This window comes from Gouania willdenowi, chromosome 18 (genome assembly GCF_900634775.1).
Source record: "Gouania willdenowi chromosome 18, fGouWil2.1, whole genome shotgun sequence".
In the NCBI taxonomy this organism is placed as follows: domain Eukaryota; kingdom Metazoa; phylum Chordata; class Actinopteri; order Blenniiformes; family Gobiesocidae; genus Gouania; species Gouania willdenowi.
In genome coordinates this window covers 252,562-274,691 of record NC_041061.1, presented here as the reverse complement: position 1 = coordinate 274,691, position 22,130 = coordinate 252,562, and the positions used below count along the sequence as shown (strand labels likewise).

Below are 22,130 nucleotides of genomic sequence, written 5' to 3'. Positions count from 1 at the left end.
CCTGGAGTCCTTCAGGGCTCAGTTTGTGGCTCCATTATTTTTCAACATATTTTTATCGACTGATTTTGAGGTTTTAAAATAATATAAAATTGAAATAATTTTGGTTTAGAATATATGTTTTTTTTTTTTTATTATTCTGGTTGTTTTTAAAACCGTAAACTACAGGAAACCCCCAAACATGACTGCAGAGGTTCTCAACTCCTGGCTCAAGACCTTAAAGTGGCCTTTGCAGAGAACAAAGACATTGTGCTTTTACTTTGAAGTTTATTTGGGAATGTTTGAAGACAACTCAAACATTAAGGCCCTATGCTACTAATCTAGATAATTATATTCTGGATTAATCTCTGTTAACATTCCCAGTAAGAGAGAAGCTGTCCTACGACGGTCGATAACAACACGCTAATTTAAGCCAAGTGTTTTCAGCCTTGGTACGTGCATATAAGGGGTGGAGCTTGCAGCGTCTGACCAATTAATGGAGAACCAGAGCAACAGTGTTAGTGCAGCGCACACGAGGAGGCGGAGCTTTTATACTCGCTCAGATCTGATCCATTTCATAACTTGGTACTGACCAGGTTGATGAAGTTTAAAATGATGAATAAGTAAAATCCATAATTCAGACCAAAAACAACCCTGTTGTTACAGAAAAGACAGGAATGATAGAACTCAGACAGGAAGCTGCTGATACTGTTAATGTGTAAAAGTGTGAGATTATTTATATTAATCTATTAGATGATAAACAGACAGCGCTCTGCAGTTAAACTTTATTACAGCACACACGTGTTTCTATTCAGATAGATCTATTTATCACACACTGACTTCACTCGTCCGTGCACACGTAGACTCAGACTTCATCAGCTGACTGTAGATCAGTCTATCAGATATAAATCTATATCTTTACTAAATGATGTCATCGGTAAATGAAAGGATGCATCATGTCTAAATATTTTCTCTCCTGTCAGCGTCAGATTCACACAGTGACGTGTTCACACATCACCTTTTATTGGACAGCTCGCTTTCTAAGAGGTCTGATTGGTCAGGAGGCGGGGCTTTATTACTTGCTCAGATCCTAGCGAGAACAAAACCTGGTCCCAACCAGGCGAGCCGTTCAGCCTAAGTTACCATGGTGATTTAGCTCCATAAGACGTTAGCGAGCTTTGTAGTCCAGCACACACTGATTAAATCCTGAAAGTTAGCGTTAGATAAGAGCTAATCTAGATTAGTAACATCAGCTCTAAATGCTGCTAAAAGTCATTTTTCAGTGTTTATCAGGATGTTGTTTTCTTAATCTTCAAATTAAAGTCCTGTCTGATGTTTGTAGACGTTAAATGATTAATTTATCGTTCATTCATTCATTAAAGCGTCACTTCTCTGAGCGATTAATAAGGACAAAAAGGAAGAAAAATGAGGGGCGAGGCCTCATTTATCTCCTTTTCTCTGCTCTGACGGCCCCTCTGAAACTGATTAATGAACACTGGGGGGTGGGGTGGGGGAACCACACCACAAAACCACCACCGAGGAAGTCTGGAGGGTGGGAACCAGCTCCATTACAGTAAAAAAAAAAAAAGCGCCAGTTAAACCACTGGTACGCAAAATACAGGAAAAAAAACATACAAAAAAAAACACCAAATGAACACAAAATGACTCCAAAACACAAAAAATAACAGAAAAATTTACCAAATAAAATGACATGCTAAAGAAACCCAAAATTTATAAAACACAAACAAATAAAAATAATAAACAAAAAGAGGAAAAACAGAAAGACACCAAACATTCACAAAATGACACTAAAATTTCACAAAATAACAGAAAAAATAAACAAAATTACTCAATAAATGTCCAAAATGGCACACAAAACAAGAAAAAAAATATACAATCAAATAATATGACAACAAAAGAAAAAACACAAAAATATTCACAAAAAAAAAAAATAGCAGAAAAACATTTAAAATGACCGAGAACAAAAAATAAAACAAAATACAAACAAAGATTCAGGAAAAAAACATACAAAAAGGCACCAAATGACAAAATGTCTCCAAAACACAAAAACTACAGACAATAAGACAACAAATAACCAAAATGACACAAAACAAAGACAAAACAATCATGACAATAAAAAGAAAAAAGAAAAAATACATACAAAAAACATTAAAAATTAAGAAAATGACTCTCAAACAAAAATTATTTACAAGGCAACACGCTAAACAAAAAATAATACAAACAAAATGACAACAAAAATACAGAAAAACACATGAAATATTAAGAAAATTACTCCAAAACACAAAAAAAATGACGGAAATGTCAAGTCTTCAAAATCTGAGGACAATCAGATTCAGTGACACGTCAAACACAAGCTTTGATGGTAAAAATATCTTTATTTGTCTCAGTTGGCACAAAAGTTGACAATAAAAGCGTCATAGGATCAAAGAGTTTAACGTCAGTGTGAATCAGGCACCGCAGTGACAGGAAGAGGAGGAGCTAAAGAGTTAAAGTGCAAAGAGTCGTGACAGTTTTAAAGTGAAGTTCATTCAGTCTGAGCACGTGTGGAGTTCCTCAGGGCTTCGTTCTAAGAACTCTTTACATTTATTGATTTCTGCTTTAAACCGTCCAAAATACTTTAATCACTTAGTTTATTTTATTCTTATTGCGATGGACATAAACCTGCTCTGATGTAGCTCCACCTATTAATATTAATATTTGATCTCATTCAACATACTTATTATTACTCATTCTTCTTTTAATGTTCTTATTATTAAACATTTAATCTTTTTTTTTTAGTCTTGTTCTTAAATTTTTAATACTTTATTTACATAATTACCTGACTTTCTAATGTGAGGTCAGCTGTTTTTTTTTTTTCTTGGTGTAATTATTGACGAAGCCTCACATCTCACGCGCTTCATCAAAGATTGACAAAAATATTTTAATTATTGGGAGAATTTGGTTCATACAAGGTTTCATTTATTAAGACAACAGTTTTTTGATCTCCTGCCAGGGTTGGGCTCCATTATATTTGTAATCGTGTAATTTTAAAAATCTGTTGCTCGTAATTAAATTGTAATCTAGTTTAGATGCTAGGCTATTGCTAATGCTAGACTAATGCTATAGCTAGGCTAAGGCTATTGCTAGGCCATTGCTAATGCTAGGCTAATGATTATACAAGGCTAATGCTAACACTGGGCTAATGCTAGGTTAATGCTAAAGCTAGGTTAATACTAACGTTAGGCTAAGGCTAATGTTAGGTTAATGTTAATATTAGGCTAATGCTAATGCCAGGGTAATGCTAACACTAGGTTAATGCTAAGCTAATTCGGTGCGACACAGGCCAGCACCTGCATCCTCACTTGCATTTTCTTCAGGAAATGCAAATATTCTAGTTTACTTTATTATTGTGATTGCCCTGAAAATTCTTTTAAAAATTGTCAAAACTGGGGAACCCTGTTACAGTTCTACATATATCAAGCTTATTACCATTTTAAAATATTAAGGTAAATCTAGGGGTATACCGACACAAAAAAAGCTCAGACGCCCATAACATAAATATTAAAGCCTATAATTTCATTGATTAGGAAGACAATGTAATATAATCAATAGATAGGAAATACTGGTGTATTTTACAGCTGATTTAGGATTCGTTAGTATTAGAGATGCTAACAGAAAGCTAACACAAGAGGAAGATTAATTTTTATTAGGTTATTCATTTCAGGCTCAGTAATTGTAATTAATTGTAATTGAAATTTAGTAATTGAGAATGTAATTGTAATTGACTTTCTGAGGATAAAAAACAATTGTAATTTCATTGTAATCGGGAACAAATGCTCATAACTGTAATCGTAACTGAACACCCCAACCCTGATTCTCCAGACCTTTTTCAACTGTCAACTGCCAGTCTTCCTCAAAGGCATCTGCTGATCAAAACAGCTGTCTGAATAAATAAAAAACTTGACATAATATTCAACTCATCTGGAATTATTTGTACATGGTTCATTAAATAAAACACTCCCAGAGTTTTTGGTTGCCTTTTGTTGAGTTTGTTTTGCTTATTTTTTGATGAAAACGTTAATTTTCTTTTGCCTGTTTTCTGCTACATTTCAAATGTTTTTGCTTTCTTGACATTCCTTTATTTTTAGGTTTTGTTTTGTTTTCTCTTCAGTTAAAGTTTAATTGTCATATCAGAGCCCTGTTCTTCTTCTTCTTCTTCTTTAAACCCCTTGAGAGTTTTTTACATTTTCCTTGGCATGTTTCTAAAGCATTGGTTTCCAACTTTGTTTTGGATCGCGACCCTATTTTTTCTATAATTACTTTTTCATCAAGTTTGTAACAAATACACAAAGTATTTTGTAATGATTAGTGCACAAAGTGACAGACATTTTTACACTATTTTATTTTCTTCTTTTCTTTAGACTGCATTTTATTTGAACTAGATTCATAATTAAGAAAGTCAAAGTATAGAATCCTGATAATTATTTTTTGGCACATTTCAGGTGACCCCCACATGGGGTCACGACCCCAAAGTTGTGAACCTCTAAACGCTATTGATTTTTGTTAATGTTTGTCCATTGTTATTATTCTTAAGTTTTGCTGTATTTTAAACTGTGCCAAAAAAACAAATATGCTCCGCCCCTACTGCCCTCTATTGGCCTGGAGGAGTGTTCAGTTTAATTTGTCAAAGAAAAGTAAAGGTTTAACAGCAAAAGTTGCACATGTACGTTAAATTCTAGGAACTCCAATATTCCCTAATTATGAATTAATTAATGTCAAAGTGATTTTTCAGATCAACATTGATCCACTGTGTAATTATTGGTTTGGAGTCCCTCAGGGCTCGGTTCTGGAATCTGCTTTCACTCAGCTTACTTGTGAAATTGGAGCTTTTTTTTTTTAAATTTGTTTCAGGGTCCCAAACCAGGAGCCAAGAAAATCAAAGCAGGTCAAAGGGCAGCTTTCCTGGAGGTCGAGGATCGCTGGATGTTTGGGTCTGTTTGTAATTACCTCAAACTGGGAGGACACTGCACTCGATTCATTGGCAGCTTTGTTTACACTTCAGAGGAAAGTCAGGAAGGAAAAAAAAACAAAAATCTCTTGACGGACGGACGGACGAAGAAGAAGGAAAGTCTTCATCCAACATGGACCCAGAAATAAAGAATCACAGAAGAAACAGTAGCCCAAACCCAGTTTAGCATCATCCCATCAACTGGTTTAAAACCAGTTCACAAAATAAAAGGTCCGAAAACCAGCAAAAAAAAGTCCAAAACTAAATGTATAAAATGAGTTCAAACTGCATCAAAACGCTCAGTAAAAACCAGTTGAGAAGTAATCTGAACCACTTTAGGTAAACCAGTCAGAAATTATCAAAAAAATGACCAATAAAAGGTAAAAAGTCCAAATAAAAATTGGAGAATACTACAGTTAGAATTTTGGGCTTTTACTTTGAAAACCCAGCTCTTAACAGGTTCTCGAAAAGTGCAAAACTACAACAAACTCAAACTCAAACTGGATTTTTTCTTTAAAAAAGGCCACAAATGTTTTAAAAAAAAAAATCAACAACAAAAACAAACAAAACCTTAAAATCTCCGATCAGAAAAATTATTTTTTTACTGAAACGTTTAGATTTTTAGATAATGTTAGACTTAATTTGAACTGATGAAGGCACTGAGGCTCAGGACACACATGCACACACACGCGCACACACACACACACACAGGCCTTTGATTGGTAGCGTTCGTCTCATATGGCTGTGGTGGAGTTTTTTTAATGGTTTTACTGGTTTTTTCTCACGTCTCCATTTGCTCCGTTCAGTCCACCAGAGACTTCAGATCAGGAAGTCCTTTCAGCTTCAGGTCCAGCAGCATCTGCCCAAAGGCCTTCCCCTGAGGACACACACATACACACACACAGTGAGGTCACATTGACACGTGGCGTCTCTTTGAGGTTTGACAAAACTTCCTGGAGGATTTCACGCCTTTAAAGTCGCTTCACGTAAAAAAAAACTGTAGATGGCAAAACTTCAGGAAGAACAAGAAGAACAAGAAGAATGTAAAAGATAAAAATGTAGGAAGAACAAAAAGGAGGAAAAAAACCAAGAACCCCCCCTGAATCTGTATAGAATATAGACTATAGATTATAGCGTAGAGACGGTTCACTTTAAAACAGGCCATGTTTTAAGGCACCAGATGAAACACAACAAAAAACCTAAAACACAGAACAACATCAAACACACATAAAACTGAGAAAATTACACAAACCATCAATATATATTCTATTCTGTGTAATACGGTAATTTGTGTTTAAGGAAGTTCATTCTGTGATTTCAGTCCTTACTTCCTGTTTCTGTAAGTGTGTGTGTGTGTGTGTTACCTGGGGGTCACTGCGCAGAGAAGCCACTCCTCCTCCACCCAGTGAATGTTTCAGCACAAAGTTAAGGCCCTGGATCCCAGGGAGAGTGTATCTGAAATAACACACACACACACACGTGTTGGTCTCCATCTTGGTTAAAGAGCTCTAGAGGCGTTTCATAGTTTGAGCTTTACAAGCTCAACGCCTTCATTTCAATAATGAGAACCACAAGTTCACACAAAACCACTACCCAGACTGGTTTATACCAGAAACTATAGACTATAGAGACTATAGAGACTATAGAAACTATAGACTATAGAGACTATAGACTATAGAGACTATAGAGACTATAGACTATATAGAGACTATAGACTATAGAGACTATAGACTATAGAGACTATAGACTATAGAGACTATAGACACTATAGAGACTATATAGACTATAGAGACTATAGACACTATAGACTATAGACACTATAGAGACTATAGACTATAGAGACTATAGACTATAGAGACTAATGACTATATAGACTATAGACACTATAAAGACTATATAGACTATAGAGACTATAGAAACTATAGACTATATAGACTATAGACACTATAGACTATAGACACTATAGACTATAGACACTATAGACTACAGACACTATAGACTACAGACTATAGAGACTATAAAGACTATAGAGACTATAGACTATAGAGACTAGAGACTATAGAGACTATAGACTATAAAGACAATAGAGACTATAGACTATAGAGACTATAGAGACTATAGAAACTATAGACTATATAGACTATAGACACTATAGACTACAGACACTATAGACTACAGACATTATAGACTACAGACACTATAGACTACAGACACTATAGACTACAGACTATAGAGACTATAGAGACTAGAGACTATAGAGACTAGAGACTATAGATACTAGAGACTATAGAGACTGGAGACTATAGAGACTAGAGACTATAGACTATAAAGACAATAGAGACTATAGACTATATAGACTATAGAGATTATATAGACTATAGAGACTATATAGACTATAGACACTATATAGACTATAGACTATAGAGACTATATAGACTATAGACACTATATAGACTATAGAGATTATATAGACTATAGAGACTATATAGACTATAGAGACTATAGAAACTATAGACTATATAGACTATAGACACTATAGACTATAGACACTATAGACTATAGACACTATAGACTACAGACACTATAGACTACAGACTATAGAGACTATAAAGACTATAGAGACTATAGACTATAGAGACTAGAGACTATAGAGACTATAGACTATAAAGACAATAGAGACTATAGACTATAGAGACTATAGAGACTATAGAAACTATAGACTATATAGACTATAGACACTATAGACTACAGACACTATAGACTACAGACATTATAGACTACAGACACTATAGACTACAGACACTATAGACTACAGACTATAGAGACTATAGAGACTAGAGACTATAGAGACTAGAGACTATAGAGACTAGAGACTATAGAGACTGGAGACTATAGAGACTAGAGACTATAGACTATAAAGACAATAGAGACTATAGACTATATAGACTATAGAGATTATATAGACTATAGAGACTATATAGACTATAGACACTATATAGACTATAGACTATAGAGACTATATAGACTATAGACACTATATAGACTATAGAGATTATATAGACTATAGAGACTATATAGACTATAGAAACTATAGACTATAGAGACTATATAGACTATAGAAACTATAGACTATAGCGACTATATAGACTATAGATATTATAAAGACTATAGACTATAGAGACTATATAGACTATAGAGATTATAAAGACTATAGACTAAAGAGACTATATAGACTATAGAGATTATAAAGACTATATAGACTATAGACACTATATAGACTATAGACACTATAGAGACTATAGACTATAGAGACTATAGAGATTATAAAGACTATAGACACTATATAGACTATAGACACTATAGAGACTATAGACTATAGAGACTATAGAGACTATAAAGACTATAAACTATAGAGACTATAGAGACTATAGAGATTATATAGACTATAGAGACTATATAGACTATAGACATTATATAGACTATAGAGACTATAGAAACTATAGAGACTATATAGACTATAGAATCTATAGACTATAGAGACTATGTAGACTATAGAAACTATAGACTATAGCGACTATATAAACTATAGATATTATAAAGACTATAGACTATAGAGACTATATAGACTATAGAGATTATAAAGACTATATAGACTATAGACACTATATAGACTATAGACACTATATAGACTATAGACACTATAGAGACTATAGAGACTATATAGACTATAGAAACTATAGACTATAGAGACTATATAGACTATAGAATCTATAGACTATATAGACTATAGAAACTATAGACTATAGCGACTATATAGACTATAGATATTATAAAGACTATAGAGACTATATAGACTATAGAGATTATAAAGACTATATAGACTATAAAAACTATAGACTATAGAGACTATAGACACTATAGAGACTATAGACACTAGAGACTATATAGACTATAGACTATAGAGACTATAAAGACTATAGACATTATAGAGACTATAGACACTGTAGAGACTATAGAGACTAAAGAATATAGAGACTATAGAGTCTATAGAGACTATAGACTATAGATTATAGAGACTAGAGACTATAGAGACCAGAGTTTATAGACTTTAAAGAACCAGAAAATTTTGAGACAAGAGACTGACACCTAGTTTGGATTTTTGAGTAGCCAACACCTTTTTCCTAAATAGTGGCCTTTAGAAAGTAACTGTGCCAAATTTCATGCTTTTACACCAAAATGAATGATTTTGGAGACCAGAGACTTGGAGAACCTTCTACTCACCGTGTCACAGCGTTCTTCTGTCCTGGTTCTATGAGGTGGGCGAAGTAGTTCTCCACCACAGAAGAAGTCAGATGTTTCTTCAGATAAGAGTAGAAGAGCGGGTGGCGAGCTACCACTCCTGAAGGAGCCAGAACAAGCGTTAGCAAGAACAGTGAAGTATGAAGTTAGTGTTGAGAAGACCTCACCGATGTTGGCAGAGTCTCCTTTGTCCCCGCTCCTGGTGTAGGCCAGCTCCTCCAGCCTGTAGCTGTGTTTGCCACTGGGCAGGTCTGAAAGGACAAATGAAGATCTGAGCTCAGATGTTCTAATAGTACATCCTAAAGAACATTCAACAAAGAAACCGATCCAGATCAAAGATGTTCTGGTAACACCTCAAAAAAGAAGAAATCACCAGGACCATCTCCAACACACATCGTCTCTAACCTTTGTCAGGAGAGTCTTCCTCTGAAGTGAGCGGGGATACTTCTTCCTCATGCGTGTCAGACTCCGCCTCTAAAAAGGACTCCACCTGATGCCCGTCCATGTGAATGTTCACCTGTCAAAGCGTGAAGGGTCGTCCAGATGTTTAATCTTTCAGGAACCAAAATGTTATGACCAACTGTAGCGTCTAACCTTCAGCTCAGTCTTGGGGTGCAGGAAGAAGAACGGCTTGAGGACAGGGGACCTGTCGGAGAGAGAAGACTTCCTCTAGACTTTGTTTCAGCAGCTTCTCTGATTCTTACCTAAAGCTGTCTTTGACACTTACACTCGAGGTCGTCCACCTACAATCCCCGTCAGACCAGGAGCTGAAACAGAGAAGAGCGTCACAGAGGAACCATTAAGGTCTCGAGTCCCTAAGGTCTTGGGACCCTAATGCCACGGGTTTCAAATAGGGATGTAACGATTCACTCAACTCCCGATACGATTAGATTCACGATACGATTATCTCACGATTTATTTTACAAAATGGGACTGTAGACAAATGACTGAAAAATATTCCTTTATTTTTTGGGGGGAAAAAACTAGAAAATACTGTAATATTTTCCTTTTATTTTCATTATCAAAAGAATCCCTTGATAAACTATTCAAAACAATGCAATTTAACTAAAAATAAATCTTGAATGAAATAAATAGAGGAATAATACAAATGAAGAAGAAGCTTAATAATTTAAATTCTGGTTCTATAGTAAACAATGCAAAACTGCATAATAGTTGTTTTTCTTTTTAAAAGTGCAACTGAAAATGTATTTTGTGCCTTAACAATTGGACTTCAAAAAAAAACAAACAGTTATTGCACTGATTTACGTCAGATATTTGTTTGGACCAGCAGAGGGCGCTGGTAACCCAGTGTTCGGTTGGCATGCAGATTCTTACAGTGAAGAAGAAATGCTATGCTAGCAGACAGAACTAATAGAAAAACGTGACTTTTACAGATATTAAGGTAATATTACAGTTATTCTTTCGGTGTTAAAGGGGAAAGGAATCATTTATGAACATATTTAAGAGTAGAAGGCAGGCAAAAAGAAAGTAGTAGCAGATTCTGCCCGCCGCGTACACTGCTGGACAAGAGAAGGGATAAATATATAGTGCCCTCTGCTGTTTAAAAAAAGTACTGCAATTCAATTTTCAAAGTATCGATACCTATGAATCAATAATTAACTGCCTTACGATTAATCATTACATCCCTAGTTTCAAAGGTTTCTGGTCTTTAAGGTCTATAGTTTATAAGGTCTTGGTTCTCTAAGGTCTCTATTTTCCGAGTTCTCTTGTTTCTAAGGTCTCTGGTCTCTAAGGTCTTGAATCGCCACTGTCTCCAGTTTCTAAGATCTCCAGTCTCTAAGGTTTATGGTCTTTAAGGTCTCTGGTGTGACGGTCTCCTGCCTAGCAGGGCCTGTTTTGTCTTTTTTGTGGTGTTGTGGTTTATCTTGCAGGTACCTGACTGGTGGGGAGGCTCGTTAGACTGACTTGAAGCACATGGTCAGTGGATGGATGATTTAAGGATTCACTGTCACCTTCTCAGGCTGTTGATTTTCTGCTCCATTCTGGTGGCTCCCTGTTTAGGCTTGGTTGCATTGGCCTGCTTTTGGTTTACTTTGTATGGTTTATTGTAATTAAATCCCGTAAAGTTATTTTACTGTGTACCTTCTTTTCTTTGTCATGGCTCAACAAGTCAGGTTGTGACACTGGTCTTTATTTTCTAAGGTCTCTAAGGTCTCAAAGGTCTCAAAGGTCTCAAAGGTCTCAAAGGTCTCTAGTCTCAAGTCTCAAAGGTCTCTAGTTTCTAAGGTCTCTAGTTTCTAAGGTCTCAAAGGTCTCTAAGGTCTCTAGTCTCTAAGGTCTCAAAGGTCTCAAAGGTCTCGAGTCTCTAGGGTCTCGTCTCTAGGGTCTCTAAGACCAGAGACACACAACAAACACACAAACATAAAAACACAAACCCTTGTGCGTTAATGACCAGTAACCCTTGAACGCACCGTGACCTCGTCCTCATTTTCTCATAAACTCTAAGAACTCAAAGACCTCATGAGGTTTCAGGAGAATTAATCACTAAATGTAGGATTTAGTTTGGACACAGAAGCCGTTTTGTGCTGAGCGTGGCTTATTCTGCATTATGTAACGTTTCCAGTCTCGAGGCCGTTGTCGAATAGATGCGTCTTTAAAAGACGGCGGTTACACAACACTGAAGAAGAGGAGGAGGAGGAAGAGTAGAGGAGGTCTAACCCATGCCGGTGCCAGCAGCGGCGATTTCCCTGGAGAACATCTCTAGAGCTTTCTTCTGTTTGTGGTGAACGGCCATCCAAATCACCACCTCCCTGGAGCCCTGGAACACACACACAGTCACACAAAACCCATTTCACACACACCATCAATGAGCACAGTGTTTCCGCTGGGATACGCAACCACAGGGCCGTGGACCCCCATCAGGCCGTCAAACCCGTTGTAACGGGCCCAAAAAAAAGTTATTGTCTCTGTATTGTGAGATTTTATCCCTAACTTGTGTATTCATGAAAAAGAAAGAAGGTACAGAAAAAAAAAAAAGAAGAAAAATCGCCACTTCCCTGTTACCGTTTATGTGCTCATTTATTGCTTATAACTGCAGATCTACATTTATTACAAGAAAGACTAACAGTAGCACATATCAATACCATTTTCAGACAGTTTAAATGTTGCTAACATGTGTCGTCACCTTGTCGCGCGCGTTTGGTCCAAACGTGTCTTCAGCGCCGAGAATCTGAACGTTCACCGCGGAAAAATCCTCAAGACCGAGATTTTTAAACATCCTCCTTGTCCTAAAAACATGGAACAGATCTATTCTTTATACGTCTATGACAGATCTATTCTTAGTTTATACGTCTAAAACAGATCTATACTTATACCTCTATAACAGATCTATTCTTAGCTTATGTCTATAACAGATCTATTCTTTATATGTCTATGACAGATCTATTCTTAGTTTATATGTCTATAACAGATCTATTCTTTATATGTCTATGACAGATCTATTCTTAGTTTATACGTCTAAAACAGATCTATTCTTTATACGTCTATGACAGATCTATTCTTATACCTCTATAACAGATCTATTCTTAGTTTATACGTCTAAAACAGATCTATTCTTTACACATCTATAACAGATCTATTCTTAGTTTATATGTCTATAACAGATCTATTCTTTATATGTCTGTAACAGATATATTCTTTATACATCTATAACAGATCTATTCTTAGTTTATACGTCTATGACAGATCTATTCTTAGTTTATACGTCTATGACAGATCTATTCTTAGATTATACGTCTATAACAGATCTATTCTTAGTTTATATGTCTATAACAGATAGCTTTATACGTATATATGCATATGTGTGTATCCATAAAATGAAGAGTCCGTCCTTAAGACTGCTCTACTGTAAAGTACCTTGAGATACCATTGGTTATGATTTGGCGCTATACAAATAAAAGATTGATTGATTGATATGTCTGGAACAGATCTATTCTTAGTTTATACGTCTATAACAGATCTATTCTTTATATGTCTGTAACAGATCTATTCTAGTTTATACGTCTATAACAGATCCATTCCTTATGTCTGTAACAGATCTATTCTTTATACGTCTATAACAGATCTATTCGTAGTTTATATGTCTGTAACAGATCTATTCTTTATACATCTATAACAGATCTAATCTTTATATGTCTGTAACAGAACTATTCTTTATACATCTATTACAGATCTATTCTTTATACGTCTATAACAGATCTATTCTTAGTTTATACTTCTATAACAGATCTATTCTTCATATGTCTGTAACAGATCTATTCGTAATACGTCTACATCACCTTTTGATGATGCTCTCTGCCGTGCGGCGTCCTTTCTGCTCCGCCCTGACTCCGCCTACAGGACAAACGGCCGTCGCTCTGAATCCGTCCATGAACGTCGCACAAACCTAAAAACAAACACAAAATAAACACTGAACGTGTACACACACACACACACGCGCGCGCGCAGACACAGACACACACACACAAATAATGATTTACCTTGTAGTCATGTGAGGGGGCGGAGCCTTTAGCCCCAGTGACCCTCACAGCATCGTCCTCACCTGACAAACAAACAAACAAACAAAGAGTTTGATAAAAACAGGTAAAACAATAAAAGCATAATTTCTGATAATAAATGATGAAATGATAAATCTCGTAAAACCTGAAAGTTCTCTGATGCGCACGGCGCTGAAGTCACAGGTGACGTCTGGCAGCAGGTAACGCCGTGGGTCACCGATCTCATAAACCAGCTGCTCTGCCACCGTACCGACGCTCACCAGACCCCCGGTGTTTGGGGGTTTAGAGAGAACCAAGGAACCGTCAGAGGAACACTCCACCACTGGGAAACCAATGTTGTCCCTACAGAGAGAGAGGGGGTCAGTGAACGCATCATCACAGGGGTCAGTGAACGCGTCATCACGGGGGTCAGTGAACGCGTCATCACGGGGGGTCAGTGAACGCGTCATCACGGGGGTCAGTGAACGCCTCATCACGGAGGTCAGTGAACGCATCATCACTGGGGTCAGTGAACGCATCATCACTGGGGTCAGTGAACGCATCATCACGGGGGTCAGTGAACGCCTCATCACGGAGGTCAGTGAACGCATCATCACTGGGGTCAGTGAACGCATCATCACTGGGGTCAGTGAACGCATCATCACTGGGGTCAGTGAACGCATCATCACGGGGGTCAGTGAATGCATCATCACTGGGGTCAGTGAAGGCATCATCACGGGGGTCAGTGAAGGCATCATCACGGGGGTCAGTGAACGCATCAGTTAGTGAATGCATCATCACTGGGGTCAGTGAACGCATCATCACGGGGGTCAGTGAATGCATCATCACTGGGGTCAGTGAATGCATCATCACTGGGGTCAGTGAATGCATCATCACGGGGGTCAGTGAATGCATCATCACGGGGGTCAGTGAAGGCATCATCACGGGGGTCAGTGAAGGCATCATCACGGGGGTCAGTGAAGGCATCATCACGGGGGTCAGTGAACGCCTCATCACGGGGGTCAGTGAACGCCTCATCACGGGGGTCAGTGAACGCCTCATCACGGGGGTCAGTGAACGCCTCATCACGGGGGTCAGTGAACGCCTCATCACGGGGGTCAGTGAATGCATCATCACTGGGGTCAGTGAAGGCATCATCACTGGGGTCAGTGAATGCATCATCACTGGGGTCAGTGAAGGCATCATCACTGGGGTCAGTGAATGCATCATCACGGGGGTCAGTGAACGCATCAGTCAGTGAAGGCATCATCACTGGGGCCAGTGAACGCATCATCACCTAAAGTTACATTAGGTTAAGTGTTATATTTGTATAAGGATCCATTCAGCACTCGTCAAATAACAGTAGCTTTGAAATTTAATTTTCAATCTCAGCACGGCGGAAGTAGCAAAAATTAATTTTCAGGTCAGTGAAGGCATCGTGAGTCCTCACCAGTCAGGGACTTTGTGCCAGTCGGTGAAGACTCCGCCCGTACTCTGAGCACCACACTCGATCAGGTGACCAGCCAGGCTATAAACAAACAAACAAACAAACACAATAATGGTCTCAGTCAGAGGCTTTAACTGTGAATCAACAAAGCCTGAATTTAATAATCCAGAGGGGTATTCCATAAAGATGATGAAACTCTGAGTATCTCATTCCTAAACGTGAGGTATGTTCTTCTCTGAGTATGTTACCATGGCAACATTGTCCATGAACTAAACCTGGTCACTGGCAGGTTTTATCAAAGAAACCCTGGGTTTCTACCTGGCTCCGCCCACCTGAACACTTTAATGAACCTTAACACTTTTCTCTGAAACACATTAGTGACATCACACACCACAGACGTGTTCACATCATTACTAATGTTGTGTTGCTTTATGTTTATTTATTTTTTATAACATTTTAGATGATCTGAGGTTGATCTGCATTAAAACACATTTATTTGATCTATAGATCACATTGTTTTGAAGTTATGGTGATGCTGTGAATTATGACGCTGCTCTTGGAAGCATAAGGTTGTGGGTTCGCGTCCCGCTTCACTTTTTTATGTTATTTTTATGACGTAGAGATGACTCTGGTGACAATATTACATTAAAAATCAATATAATTGATTAGATATGAAGCATCAGTCACTGTGTTTATATCCAGTGTAACAGGAGGACTCTCTATGCAGACATCCTATGATGCTGACACGCCTCCTCAGACACATTTTATTCATATTATTCACCACTCGTCACGTCACTGAAGCAATAAAGTGATGAAAAAGTGCAACTAATTACGGGTGTTTTAATCCACTATAGTCACTGAAGGTGTTCTTAGTGAACGGACCTTTAGAACAGGCTCATATTTCTCTATACACACCTGCTTATTTCACCATCAGGGTGAATAAATCACTCTTTTCTGGGTGGTTACCATGGTCCTTCGTGTAATCGCGCGTGTGCACGTCAGTAACCCAAGGTTTACATACTCAGGGTTGATTGATCCACTTCATACCAGCTGTAATGAATCAGATACACAGAGTTTCCCATCGCGGGGTATGTTGACCCAGAGTTTATGGCTAAACTCAGTGTTTGTTGAACCTCCTTTATGGAACAGCCCAGCTTCATAAACAAAGACCCATGTGTGAGATACATCCTATGTTTGTTTGTTTGTTTACCTCCCAGCTGCCAGCAAGTCATAGTCGTTTGATTTCCAGTCAAACTGCAAAAATAAAAATAAAAAACAATAAATTGATTTAGATTGAAACATTTCCATCTGTTGTTGTTGTTTACATACAGTGTGCATTAACGGCCCCAGAGCCACGGCGCTGTCAACACAACGACCCGTCACCACCACGTCAGCCCCGAGGTCTAGGCAGCGTCGGATTGGACCGGCCCTGAACAACAAGTAAACAACAGGTAAACAAGTAAACAACAGCTAAATAACAAGTAAACAACAGCTAAATAACAAGTAAACAACAGCTGAATAACAAGTAAACAACAAGTAAACAACAGCTAAATAACAAGTAAACAACAGCTAAATAACAAGTAAACAACAAGTAAACAACAGCTAAATGACAAGTAAACAACAGCTAAAAAACAAGTAAACAACAGCTAAATGACAAGTAAACAACAGCTAAATGACAAGTAAACAACAGCTGAATAACAAGTAAACAACAGCTGAATAACAAGTAAACAACAGCTAAATAACAAGTAAACAACAGCTAAAAAACAAGTAAACAACAGCTAAATGACAAGTAAACAACAGCTAAATGACAAGTAAACAACAGCTGAATAACAAGTAAACAACAGCTGAATAACAAGTAAACAACAGCTAAATAACAAGTAAACAACAGCTGAATAACAAGTAAACAACAGCTAAACAACAAGTAAACAACAGGTATACAACAGCTAAATAACAAGTAAACAGCTGAATAACAAGTAAACAACAGCTAAATAACAAGTAAACAACATCTAAATAACAAGTAAACAACATCTAAATAACAAGTAAACAACAGCTGAATAACAAGTAAACAACAGCTAAATAACAAGTAAACAACAGCTAAATAACAAGTAAACAACAGCTGAATAACAAGTAAAAAAGGTAAACAACAGCTAAATAACAAGTAAACACATCAAAAAGGCAACAGGTTATAATCAAACAACAAATAAACGTATTAAACTTTGAGAAAACGTTACGTAAAAAAGGCACATGTGACAAGTAAACAACAGTTTGTAAACAACCAGAGGTAAACAAGTAAACAGCAGTTTGTAAACATTACCCCAGGTATGCGTTCATGCTGTGCAGCGTAGCAGGAAGTTCACGTTTCACACCGTCGTCGACCATCCTGACCCCACTCAGATCCTCCCTCTGAACACACGATTGTTTAAACGTCAACAAACAAACAAACACTGTGATGTCTCACCTGAGGCATGAGGTCATCACCCGTCACCACGGCAACCTTAAGGTCCAGCCCCGCCTTCTTCACCACGTCCCTGATGGCGTCGGCACAGGCCAGTGGATTCACACCACCGCCATTACTCACCACACGGATACCTGTGTGGGCGGAGCTTAGAGATCACAGTCTGAGGGGGCGGAGCTAAATACCTTTATAATTATGTATTGTTTACATGTTGTTTTTCTGTTTCATTTTTTTCTATTGTTTACACGTTGTTTTCTTTATTTCTAATTATTTGTCAGTTTACTTACTTATTTTTCTATTGTTTACCTGTATTTTTTCTTCTTGTTTATTTGTTGTTTATGTGTTTTAACATTGTTTACTTTTCATCTCATCAATTGTTTACATGTTGTTTACTTTATTTCTTGTTGTTTATGTGTTTGATTATTGTTTCCTTGTTTCTTCTTATGTTTACATGTTGTTTTTTTCTGTTGTTTATGTCGTTTACTTTTTCCCTCTTGTTTTCTACAGGGCAGATCAAACGCGTCCCGTTTCTATGGAAACAGTGCTCACCCTTCCTGTGGATGTCATTGATGAAAGGAGCCAGAGCCATGTGGACAAAGTCTGGAGCGTAGCCTAGAGTCTGGAGGGAGGGAGGACGTACGCACACACACAAACACACAGGTGTTAGTGTGGCGCCCTCTGCAGGACACACACACACACGCTCACAGTCATACGCTCACACACGCACACACACTCACAGGAGTCTTGGCTCTAGCAGCTGACAGCAGTGACATGGTGATCTCACTGAGATAATCAAAAACCAGGAAGTCCAGCTTCCCTCCATGGACCAGCTGAGGCACTGCAAACACACAATATACACACAACTGGGTTAAATACACACTATACACACACACAAAATTCACACAGGTGAGTAAAGGAAAGACAATAGACACACACAACATACACATTGCTGAGTTTAAAACACAAAACTCACACGTTATCAAAAAGCACACACAAAGGTGGGCACAATACAAATAAATGAGACACACAACAGTAAAAAAATAATTAAACATATTAAATAATACAAATGACAAACAACGATACAAAAATAGACACAAAAGTTGTGAGACTACACAAACACACAGCAAATAACACAAACACACAGCAAATAACACAAACACACTCATGCGCACACAGACCAACAATCTTGCATGCACACAAACACTTGCGACCACACACACTTGTGCGTGCACACACCCAACACTCATGTGCACACACAAACACTAACAACGCGAACACATAGTAAACTACACAAAGTGTAAACAGACAGAGTGAAGAAGCTAAAGCTAAAGCTAAGTGGTTTCCAGCTGGCCGTGGCTATAAGCCTGTTCACACTCTTGTACTGGTTCAGTTCTTCTACATCAGGTCAAAGGTCAGAGAGATAAACTCTCCATGTCTGACGGTGTAGGAAGTGAGTCTGACAGAGATTCACATTATTTTACCCGTTTGAGCGTTGATTCATTTAAATATTTTTTGCATAAACGTAGTAACGGTCTCCGAGGCATAAAGACTGAGTTAGCTGCTAATGCTGCTAAAGCTAATGCTGCACACAAGCTGAAAAATTTGAGTTTTTCCTGACTTTTCATCCTGTACTAGGGATGTAACGATTAATCGTAAGGCAGTTAAAAATCGATTCATAGGTATCACAATTCACATCAACGCTCTGAAAATTGAATCGCAGTACTTTTTTTAAACAGCAGAGGGCGCTATATATTTATCCCTTCTCTTGTCCAGCAGTGTACGCGGCGGGCAGAATCTGCTACTATTTTCTTTTTGCCTGCCTTCTACTATTAAATATGTTCATAAATGATTCCTTACCCCTTTAGCACCGAAAGAATATCTGTAATATTACCTTAATATCTGTAAAAGTCAGGTTTTTCTATTAGCTAGCATAGCATCTCTTCTTCACTGCAAGAATATCTGCATGCCAACCTACCACTGGGTTTCCAGCGCCCTCTGCTGGTCAAAACAAATATCTGCCGTAAATACAGTGAAATTACTGTTTTTTTTTTCTTTTTTTCTTTAAGTCCAATTGTTAAGGCACAAAATACATTTTCAGTTGCACTTTTAAAAAGAAAAGGAACTATTATGTAGTTTTGCATTGTTTATTATAGAACCAGAATTTAAATTAATAGGCTTCTTCTTCGTTTGTATTATTCCTTCATTTATTTCATTCAAGGTTTATTTTTAGTTAAATTGCAGTGTTTTGAATAGTTTATCAAAGGATTCTTTTCACAATTAAATATAAAAGGAAAATAAAACAGTATTTTCTATTTTTTTCCCCCAAAAAAATTAAAGAATATTTGACTACAGTCCCATTTTGTAAAATAAATCGTGAGAGAATCCTATCATGAACCCAGTATCGTGAATCGAATCGTATCGGGAGTTGAGTGAATTGTTACATCCCTATCCTGTGCACTTCCTTTAAATGTGTAAATTTAATTAGTTAATGCTTTAATTAGTTAATGGTGTAACTCGTAAATTCACATTTTCAAAGTGAGAACTCATACTGTCATTTTCACACTCGGAAATCGTGCTTGTCTCATCAATAATAATAATAATAATAATAAAAATAATAATACATTTTATTTATAAGTGCTTTTCAAAAACTCTAAAAAACTTTACAGTTGTTAAAACAATTACACAAGTCAGAAAAAGAAACCAACAATAAAGTAAATACATAACAATCAAGTCTGTAGTTTTGACAATGTTTCTCACATCGGTTTATAAAAGTGCTCAGATATGAACATCGTTCCCGGGTATAGCGCTAATTACCCCAGTGTTTTCATTCACCAGGGGTCACCTGTGTGGAAGCAAGAGGACTGCCTTGCTTCATTCTGCTGCTGAGCATCATCCATCGGTTTTTATTAAAAGTGCTCAGACCGTGGTCACCTGATCTAGTGCTAATATGTGTAATATTAATATATAAACTAAATCTCTAGAATAACATTAAAAACGTTGTTAGGTTTGAAATATCAACAGAAAGAACGAGCTTGTTTACGTTTCCCTCTGAACTATGACCCACCCCACAAGTCGCGCATGCGCAGTTCCAGAGTGTAAAAGGCTTATAGTACCAGGGTCTATGGATGTGTTTCCGTATGAATAGACAAGTCGTTTCCAGCTTGGGTTCGCGTACCTGCCGTGGCCGTGTCTCCCCAGAACCCGGAGGCACAGCCGATGCGGACCGTCCGGGTCCGGGTGGAGCTTCCGTAGCACCGAGCACTGCTGCTGGTTCGGTTCCTGGTTCTGGAAACACTCAGACAAACCGGCCTCGAGACACAAAACCAGGACTTTCCCGCGCCGCTGACGCATAATAACCGCGGGAAAACGGACATAGTGAAAAAGTTGTGATTTTACAAGAAGTTAAAAAAAATATGAAAGAGACCCGACGGTCAAAGGTGGACCGGGACGTGCCTTCAAAACAGTCCGACGGGAAACACGGATTATTGTTTCCGCCAGGACAAAAACGTCACTTCCTGTATATTTTAATTATTAAAGTAAGAAAAGTAATCCTGATAAATAATAAAAAAAACAGCAAATAAAGAGTTGAAAACAAATAAAAAATGACACACGAAATGAAAGTAAAAAACAACAACTCTAAAACACATAAAATCACACAAAATGACAATAGAAGTTAAAAAAAAAAAAAAACTCTAAAATGACTTCAAATACACAAAACTACAATAAAACACATGAAAATTTGAGCAAAAAAAAAGTATTACAGAAAATTTACAAAAGATAAATAATAATACAAAAAAATGAAATAAAATATACATGGTAAATAATGCTCGTGTTAATGTTGATCAGGTATTTTGGAGAGTATTTTGGTGGAAGTGATTGTTCCCATAGTGAGCAGGAGGTAAAGGTAAAGTGGAGATCAGGTGTTTGTGTAGCTTTGAATATTGTGTACTAGCGAAGGAGTGCAGATGGTGTTTTTTCTGCAGATGATTTGTGTAAATCTTCAACCACACGTCAGAGGTGATGGATGGACACACACAAATATATACACACACACACACACACACACACACATACACACACACGGTGCTGCCAGCATACAGAACCTGAACCTGCTTTGATGTGATGTTCTGATATTTGACTTTGATACTTTAAAGATCGGCTTTGATGCGTTTGGTAAGTTTGTCGTCATCATATAAATCAGCCGGTGAATCATGATTATTTGTGTGTATTTTATATTATTGCGTGCATTTTTCAGTCATTTTTGTGGTTTTTCTCTGTCATTCTGTGTGTTTTTGTTGTTACTAAATGTATTAGCACCCCATCTTCTGTATATTAAAAGTCATTTTGTGCATTTTTACTAACTTTTTTGATGGTATTTTTGTTGTTTTGTCTGTTTTTTTTCTATCCTTTTGTGTGTTTTTGTCCTTACTGAATGTATTATAGTGTCAT

General features: G+C 37.3%; 1 protein-coding gene across 1 annotated transcript; it reads right to left on the bottom strand.

The window, feature by feature from the left end:
• Positions 1-4,201: 4,201 nt before the first annotated feature.
• On the bottom strand, positions 4,202-21,149 carry LOC114480128 (uncharacterized). The gene is made up of 20 exons (XM_028473982.1): positions 20,857-21,149; positions 18,419-18,519; positions 18,231-18,300; positions 17,685-17,815; positions 17,541-17,629; positions 16,556-16,655; positions 16,437-16,480; positions 15,230-15,307; positions 13,946-14,142; positions 13,783-13,844; positions 13,582-13,688; positions 12,429-12,531; positions 11,963-12,062; positions 10,011-10,050; positions 9,878-9,929; positions 9,689-9,800; positions 9,451-9,534; positions 9,266-9,383; positions 6,349-6,439; positions 4,202-5,861 (listed from the first exon to the last, which is right to left on the bottom strand). The coding sequence occupies exons 1-20, from the start codon at positions 21,053-21,055 to the stop codon at positions 5,787-5,789; spliced, it is 1,953 nt and encodes a 650-aa protein (XP_028329783.1). The 5' UTR covers positions 21,056-21,149; the 3' UTR covers positions 4,202-5,786.
• Positions 21,150-22,130: the final 981 nt, after the last annotated feature.

Excerpts from the sequence above, each read along its gene's own strand:
- LOC114480128 (XM_028473982.1), bottom strand. The coding sequence starts at position 21,055 with ATGTCCGTTTTCCCGCGGTTATTATGCGTCAGCGGCGCGGGAAAGTCC. Across the intron at positions 16,656-17,540 it reads AGCATGAACGCATACCTGGG|GGCCGGTCCAATCCGACGCT; the intron begins GTAATGTTTACA and ends CTTGTTGTTCAG. Across the intron at positions 9,384-9,450 it reads AGGAGACTCTGCCAACATCG|GAGTGGTAGCTCGCCACCCG; the intron begins GTGAGGTCTTCT and ends TGGCTCCTTCAG.